The sequence below is a fragment of the Lepisma saccharinum genome, chromosome 1 (genome assembly GCF_977018435.1).
Source record: "Lepisma saccharinum chromosome 1, izLepSacc3.1, whole genome shotgun sequence".
NCBI classification, from domain to species: domain Eukaryota; kingdom Metazoa; phylum Arthropoda; class Insecta; order Zygentoma; family Lepismatidae; genus Lepisma; species Lepisma saccharinum.
This window is the reverse complement of record NC_139229.1, coordinates 160,820,171-160,829,127: the sequence shown is the minus strand read 5'-3', so window position 1 is coordinate 160,829,127 and position 8,957 is coordinate 160,820,171. Positions and strand designations below refer to the sequence as shown.

The window sequence follows — 8,957 nt, the reverse complement described above, 5'->3', positions numbered from 1 at the left end:
GATTAGGAAAATGTTACACTGTTAGCTCTGCTATAAAGGCCATGAGAAAGGAAGCAATGCCAAACGTACTTTCGACAACTACGGTAAAATCTGTGAAATGGTCAGCACCCCGCACTGCTCATCAATAACAAAATAAAATGACGAAGTGAAGATACTAATTACAAAAATAAAATAAAATAAAATACCTTTCTTTCCATTTATAATGATGGAAGAGCTTCTCCAGTTTCTGCGATTAATATTTTCCTTCGTACGATGAACTGTGATGACAATGATGGTGAATGAAGCCTATATGCATCGTCTATCTCCAGGCGAGCGGCTGCTCCTCGTCTTTTAATACAGGGAGGGGGCATGGACTTCGATTCCACACAAAGTTATATAGTGCAGATTAGTTGATTCACTATAATATGCCAAAATTTCACACATTCACACTTTTAACACTGGGGGAGGGGATCTTGCTCCTCATCCTTTCTGCACCTCACGATGCCAATAATGTAAACTAATATTAATGTGTAATGTCTTTGTATAAGAAGTCCATTCTGCGGTTCTTCAAGCATGCAAACTTCTCCATTACTCTTTTGTTGAAGTCAGGAATTTCACGAACAAGTTCTTTTTCGATAGATAGCATGGCCAATGCATTTAATCTCTTCTCTTTCATGGTGTTACGCATAAAAGTTTTAATGCGCTTTAGCGTAGAGAAGCACCTTTCTGATTCCGCAGTGTTCATGGGAGTGGTTACAATAACACGTAACAGCTTCACAATTTCAGCGTATACTCCTTCTAAGTTGTTATGAAGGAAAAACTGAAGGAGGGAGGTTGCTCCACCACTGATTCTGAAATCTTTCCTCGTGTACAACGTAGTTAGTTCAGTTTTCAGCCGTGGCTTATTTAGAAAGGGGTATGCATCAACAGCAGCGTTTACCTCACATTCAGGAAATTTTACGTCATATGTCTCAAACTTATTTGAGCTAAAAAGTGTTGAAGCCACAAGATGCCCTGTGAATGAGAAGCGCTCACGGGCTTGCGTTGTTATGGTATCGCAAACTTCTAGAGATGCCGCTAGCTTCCCTGTTGCCGAGTTCGATTCACGCCGACGTTTTGGATCGCTTCCTTCCTCGGATGAACGTTCTCTTCCGGATATGCCATTTCTCACGTCCGTGACTGCATTTTCGAATTTCTTTATAGCAGCATGCACTTGTACTTGGTCCGTGTTTGTTTTCTGAACTTCGGCGTACAAGTAGTCAACATGCGGCATGATTTTGTGAAAGAGTGATAGCCAATACATAAAGGTGTTGTTTTTCAATTGATAACATAGACCAGCTGCCTCTCGAATTGTCACACCGTCGAATTCGGCACTGTGTTCTATTTTCTCAAGACATTCAATAATTTCCGTCCTGTATTCAAATATTGTGTTCACCAGTCTGCTATTGAAATTCCACCGCGTAGAAATCGCCCTAGGCAACCGCTTTGATGCAACTGATTCTACAGCAGCAATTCTCTGAGGTGACCTCGAAAAGAATGATGCAAAGCCAGTAAGATGCATGAAAAATGTCCTGACCCCACTTATATGCAGAGTAGCCTGTTGCATGGTGAGATTTAATTGATGGGCATAGCAATGAATAAAATATGCACATTCATAATGCTTCCTAATAAGTGTTTGAACACCTGCATGTTGCCCACTCATTACAGCTGCCCCATCGAAGCACTGAGCAATTAATTTATAGGGCTTATCTTTTAAGAACTGATCTATTTCGGATAACAATATATCTGCAATATCGTTTGCTCTGGCACGAGCAGGATTAAAAAATCCCCAGAATCGTTCGTAAACTTTTCCAGATCTCTCGTAGCGGAAAATGAGAACAAGTTGTAGCTGTGAAGAAGAATCTGTAGTTTCATCAGCCTGAATTGCAACAAAATGAGCATTTTCTATCTGAATGCTTATTTCTTCTCTGCATACTTCCAAAATGCAGTCCAAAATTTCATTTTGAACCGTGCTTGAGGTTCCCTTAAATACACTAGCAGACTCAAGATGTTCTTTCAATGATGAATCAAGTTCTGCCGCAAAATTTACAAGGCCAAGAAATATTCCTCTGTTAAGTGAATCTGCAGATTCGTCATGACCTCTCAATGCACATTCAAATACACCGCAAAATTTAATGCAGTCTATAATAGTTGATAGAATTTTCCTGTTCTTGTCAACCATATCATTGTGCCGTTTCACTGCTATTCGATATGATGAGTCCAGTTGTTTAGCAATGCTTACACGACCCAGTAATGCAAGATCCGTACATGCATTAATGTGCAATTTGGAAGATTCGTGGCTTTTTATCTTTTCTGACAAATGTTTCATGTCCTTTATACCTGTACGTGTCCAAGCAAAGTCGCCCCCAAACAAAATACAAGGAAAGCAAAATAAAGCGCTGCGTTTATCGCAACCACAAAGCCACACTTTTCGTTGATACCAGTCCATGTTAAAATTTCGATTTACTTGCTTTCCCTTACATGTTGTTGTATGCTGAATTGAAATATTTGGTCGATGTGGTCCTAGTAGCTTTATCTGCAGTTTCTCTTCCATTGTCAATGAATTGAAAGGCGTAGATATTAAAGTTTCTACATGGTTCAATGTCTTTTATCGTCGCAAAATGTCTTCCAAAATAATGAAAAGAAATATTCTATATTCACCAAGTATCCACTAATATCAACGACTAACTTGGAAGATGATGCAGCGTTAAGTTCAGTAACAACACTTTACATTGACCATGTACCCCCAAAAATTTCGTTTATACTAACGAAGATATTCTGCATGTCAAGTTGCTGGAACACAGACACAATCACACAAATAAATAAATACGTACAATAACTATAAACTCGCGAGAAACTAATTATTTCGTAAGCGACCAATACACCCAGACGGAACGCAACGCAAACTCACACACTAACTCAAATCCAAATCCATATTACAATGGGAAGAAAGGAGGATCTTTTTGAAAATACGAGGGACTAGTTTGAGCAATAAAAAGTGTTGTCAACTTTTCAGGTCGCCGGAACAAGCGCGAAGAAAAGCATTCGAGGGATTTTTTTCTATCTTATTGCTGTAGGCTGGAAGAACAAATGAACTGCCTGCCAAGCGTTGGAAACACTGAACGAGGCAAACATGAATGGACAGGGCACCTCGTTCACTGCCCAGAGACGGCTACGAATTTTGCGCTTTTCCATTGTGAGGGGACCGTCAGTTGGGTCCCTTGCCTATGCTGTAAATGTTTGGATCAGTTAGTGACGTCACGTCTCCAGGGCAGAGCCGAGATTGGACTCTCTCCAACAGGACGGAGAAATATATTAACCTCGCACAGGGTGCATACCCTGTAAGTCTGGTTGCAGCAACGTAGGAGTTGAGGGAAAAAACAAAAATTTTAGTTACGCGTATATGCTGTAAATGTAAATGGCGTCTCTTCAGATGAACTTTGTTAAAATTGTTGTGGGGCAGTGCCCTAGTTGCCCTTTATGTAGCATCGCCACTGCTATCTATTTATAAAACAGTTCTTGTTTCATGAAAAAGTCTTTAATAAATGCATGTTCATTGGCCTATCAAAATCTTACAATTATGAATTGAGGTCCACTAACTCCAAAATTGAACACCGTTCCGAAAGTCGCACGAGTTTAACGCGTTAAACGAGTTATGGTAACTGGCTGTCCCATAAGTCCTTCCGTGCGTTTCATTATGCTGTCCCAAAAGTCGCATTCCGTGCGTTTCGTGCAACAACGAGATTCACTAAACGCACGGGTCAGGAGGCTGGTTTGTTCCGTGAGAATCGTCTGCTCCTTGCAGACAAAGCGCGTACTGATGGATTCAAACTGCACTAGTTCGGGAAATGTATTATAATTTTAACAGAGACGGATATGAAGCAACATGCACAAGATAATTAATCCTTCTTAGAATGTGATTAAAATGAGAATCAGTGTCCACAGGAGAGTTAATTTTTGCCATAAGGACATTCCTTCCGCTGACGACATGCGGAAACTTTCTCTAAACAAAACGCTGCGCCTGCGCTTTCGCCTAGAGTGTCCCGGGCCATAAGTCTGTAAAATAACTGGTTTCACCAGATTCACGAGCCCAGTTATTTTCGTTGAATGCGTTCGTTTCGTTAAGACTTTCGGAACGCACCCAGTGTGGCAACAACCTTTTGAGGGGCCTAGTCCTTCCAATTGGCATTTCATTGAGTGACAAATTTTCTCATCGCCGCTTTATTAGTACCCCTCAAGCCTGGAGTCCGCTGCTATTTCACCACCGACAATGGACATTTCCACTTTGACATGAAAAACGTTTTAAATCCATTCATTTTACAGAGAATGACACAAACATGAGATGTGCAACGTATCTCGGCGATATTTGTTTCGGTTCTCGAGAAACACGCCTTCAAACACCGCTGAAATTCACCTCCTACGTCACGGATTTGGAAACGTCCTCTCCATAGACAGGAGGTCCTCTGACGTCATCACTTAGAAATGCGTGCAGGCGGGGCTTCTGCTCGTCCCGTCAACTTAGCATGAGCCACAGAAGAGACAGAAAATTCACTTGTTACTGTGTAAAACAAGTATCTTACAACTTCCAGTGCTAAAATCTGTGCTCCATTTCTTGGAGATGAATTATACCCTAGCAGTATAGTAGTATTTACTATAATTCAGCCACTCGGTAGAGGGTTTTCCCATTAGGGTGACAAAGCAAAACTTGTAGCAGTCAATGGCTGAACATGTGAACAGCCTTGTTCATTGCGAATACGTAGGTTGCTTCTGACTGGCAAGAACTTAATGTTATATGAATGCCTTTTCTGGAATTACAATTATTTTCGTCATAATATTTTCTTCGCAAATTTTAAGATAATACGTTTAGAACACAGTGGTTTACACGCCAATTTCTGCAATATAAGAGGTGATACGGTATAAAAAGGTACGGGTAGTTTTTAAATTTCCTTCAGTAAATGACAGTTTTCTTCAGCTAATATATGAATTGCAATTTTTTTGTATTTAGCCTACTTTTACGTCGCTTTTCCGTCACTTTGTTTAACCGCAACGATGAGAACGGATGGTTAATTTAGTATGTATCTTCTCTAACATCACATTTCTTCCCACTTTTGGCTAATCGCTACAATGAAGATGAATGACTACAAGCAGTATTCGAAGTCGGGGTGCAGGAGGACACCCCCCCCCCCCCACACACACACACACACACTACCATCACCTCCAACAAGCACAATCTAAGTATCACCCAACCTGCCACGATACGAGACGAACTTTTTCTTCTGTCCCATCTTATTTCGAAAACATTCACTAGTTCTTGTCCCATCTCCTTTTATGAGACGAGACGGAAAATGTCTCGTCTCGTGAGCAACACTAACACTAACAATAGAAGCATCCCCCTAGGTGTCCCCAAAGTCTCGAGCAAACATCCTCCCATGTAACAATTTCCAGTTCAATAAAATGTCACTCACAAGGGAACAATCATTCCCAGGTCGAGAGTCAAACCTGGAACATGCGACTTCCTCAGAGAAATCATGGGTTTTGTGTATAATAATTACAACGCCAGTTCATTTCTGGTAATTCTGAATCTGCGGTTTGGTTTGCATATATAAGCAGGATAATATGCTATTCAGTTTTCGAGGGCTCGTACCGTTAAAACGAGGAGTCAATAAAAAAAATATATCAAGAAAGTTTTTTTTTTGTATTTATAATGATAAGCCTTTGCATACGTTGTTAATTCTATATTTTTCGAGACTTGAGATAAGAACGAGAATTGCCCTCCCAAACCGAGACGGATGTTTATAAATCGAGACGAGACTGTCAATGCGACATTTACAAATAAACACGAGACACACATTTTCAACTCTCAACGAGAACGAGAACAAGGCTGCCATGTCTCGTCTCGATAGGATCCTTAGTGGTGAAGTTGTGAACCAACCAATTAATGCGTTCGGGGTAACGAGATGAGGCGGCTTTTTTCGCAGTACAAAATTCAAAATATATCGTACCATTTCAGTATGGGATATTGTTATGGACATGGGCGTATATATAGTTCACGTGGGGGAGGGGGGGATCAACTTTTGGTATGATTAGGGTTGCTTTATTTCGTAAGTTAAAATCCAGGACACGGCTGGTCGGAAGCTTGTTGGGGAGACGGGGGGTGCTGGACCCGACAAAGTTGTGTGTATGTAGTCACGAAGTCACGCTAGTATTGATACTTTTCTGTTCATCTTGCGTCACTGCGTTTTTAAAAACCAAATATCTTTAAGATGACTCGAGGGGGAAAATATAACTGATTTGACAGTCTCAATGCAGTTTCTCATCGCAGAAATTCTGAAACCATCAGGAAATGCAGACAGTTGGTCTGCAGTCCCATCTGGTGTGTGGAATTACGGAATTTCCTTCCCATCCATATCCCGTCTTACGTCTCTAATTTAAGAGAATAAAATAAGTCCGAAGAAATTTTTATGAGCAGGTAACTCTGGCAATTTTACTGAACCAAAGAGGGGTGGACCCGTTGAACCTCCCCTTAAATACGCCCTTAGTTATACACATTATTTCCTTGTAATAATTATACATAAACTAAGTATTAATATGTACTGTGCAACTGATGTAATCTTCTCAGTGTATTTTCTCTTAATGCCCAAAAATATTTGAACATAACTTGCGCAACAGAAATGAAACACAAACTGAAATTGCTTTATGGAAAATAAAGTAAAATAGGCTTTATAAATAAAGTGAAAATTCTTATTTTGCACTACATAGGTTACAGTAAATTTCGATAAATATAAGTTTAACATATATATATTTTTGAAAGTTTGGTGTTTGGTCAGCAACCAATTTTACAAGCAATATTTTTCGCATGACCTGAGAACACGCACGCAGCAGAACCCTTTCATTTATCTTGCACGTGAGCAGCAGGGATAGTTCATGGAAGAATGATCATTACAAAGCATAGCTTTCCTTTCCACTATCGCTCCTTCTTCCATTATTTAAATCTGTACAGATTTGTAAAACTGCTGCACATGTTCGCTCACCGCGGGCTACCCCATAGACAGTAGCTAGCCGCAGTAAACTGGACGCTCGAAGCAGACGACAAACGAGCTCTCTCTAAGGCGTGACGTATTAACATGGCGGCGGCGTGTTTTCAGAGCAACGCTAGCCTCGCAACTTTGGAAGTCTCTTATGGACAATGCTTTTCTTATGGGAAAATAAAGCGCGCTATTGCCAAATATGTCGATTTTGAAATTTACGTGAAGTAGAAAAAAATACAGTAAAGTAGAAAATTGTATGTAGAACATAATGGCGAAGATGAAAATTGTTAACTTTATTTCATATTATTTTAAAATAATTAAAATGCAAGTTTTCATTGAAACCAAATTTTGAACATCTTTTCTATTCAAAACGTTAAATCATGCCGTAAAATCGAAAGATTTGTATATAAAAAATCGACACTACTATGCAGTTGTCACTGGTGATGGTGGTGCTGAAAATTTGGCAATATTTTTAAAAATATGTCCTTAAAAAAATAAATTGTCAAATAAAATGTGCGGATTTTTTATTGGCGCAGTGGAAAATGTCGTCTCTGGCCAAATTTCGTTTTATAAGTCTACGTAAAAACTCTCAGCGACAAAGTTGTAAAGATAATAATGAAATTATTTTTGTCTTCACTCAAAGGTCCCCAGAGGCATTACTTCCTGTAAATGCAATTTGTTTTCAAGTCGGCGCGAAGTAAGGCGACTCGCTGGCGTGAGTCTTAGCCATACCATTTGGTGTTATGAGTTCGTACGTGCTCAACAGTTCAGTGATCTGGTGAAGTGCTGTGTGTCGACATTTCGGTGATTTTTACAAGTGGTTCATGAAGTGATTAATAGCGTCCTAATCTGTAAGTCTTCAGTCATCACCCCTTCGCTATTGTTGCCATATTGTCATTCCATTCCTGGACACACTCGCGCAAACTTCATTAAAAACAATTGAATAGCGCTCCAGCTCGCGGTTCACACCGTTCGGCAGGGACGGTAATGTGGCAATATAGCACGGCGTAGTGATTGATTGATTGATTGATTTAGTTTATTTACTTCGCGTTTTGTGCCTCTTGGCTAATTTGCGAAGATGGGGATGAGTGATGAAATGATGAAATTGATGAATGGACATTCACAAACAACCAAGCCCGACCGGGATTCGAACCCGGGACCCTTGGCGTCGCAGCACAATGTGCTAACCACTCGGCCACAGGGTCGGGCAGCACGGCGTAGTGGTTGCTTCTTTTATGAAGTGCATGTTCATTGGCTAGCTAGTAACTAGTGTTGCCAACTGTAATAATGAAGCACTATTTCTGTCACGGAAGGGGAAAGGCAGGTAAAATGACGGCGAAAACCTTGCATAGCCAAGCTCGGGAAATTCTAAGCAACGTGCACGAGTTCATGAAGGAGGAAGCCAGTCAAGGTGTTAGCATCCCAATACAGCATTTTGGCAAGAGAGCAGCGGCTGCGACTGGAGTTCCTGAACGAACAATCAGGGCTATCATGAACGAAAGACAATCTCTTGAGATGTCAGAAGGCCCCTCCACATCATTCCACACTCCAGGGAAAGAACGACAAAGACCAGCGACCAAATCGTCAGTGGACGCTTTCGATGAAAACGTTATCCGTAGGCGCATATACGACTACGCTCTGCGTGAAAATAAAGTGCCGACATTGAAAAAATTGCATGTCAAATTACAGGCGGACATAAATTTTGCGGAAAGTCAAGAGAGTTTGCGACGTTTGCTGCGAAAGATGGGATTTAGGTGGAGGAAGAGGAGGCTGTCATTTTTGCTGCTTAATGCGATGCATATTGTTTTCTGTGCTAAAATTGCCATGCTTTGATGGGTGACCAAGTTCATAGCAGGGCCGGCGGAAGGGGAGGGCGAACCGTGCCACCGGCCAGGGAGGCAAAATTTGAAG

General features: G+C 40.8%; 1 protein-coding gene across 1 annotated transcript; it reads right to left on the bottom strand.

Annotated features, from left to right (window-relative positions):
- Positions 1-502: 502 nt before the first annotated feature.
- Positions 503-2,347, bottom strand: LOC145986745 (zinc finger MYM-type protein 1-like). The gene has a single exon (XM_083121117.1). The coding sequence runs from the start codon at positions 2,345-2,347 to the stop codon at positions 503-505; it is 1,845 nt and encodes a 614-aa protein (XP_082977243.1).
- Between the last annotated feature and the right edge of the window lie 6,610 nt (positions 2,348-8,957).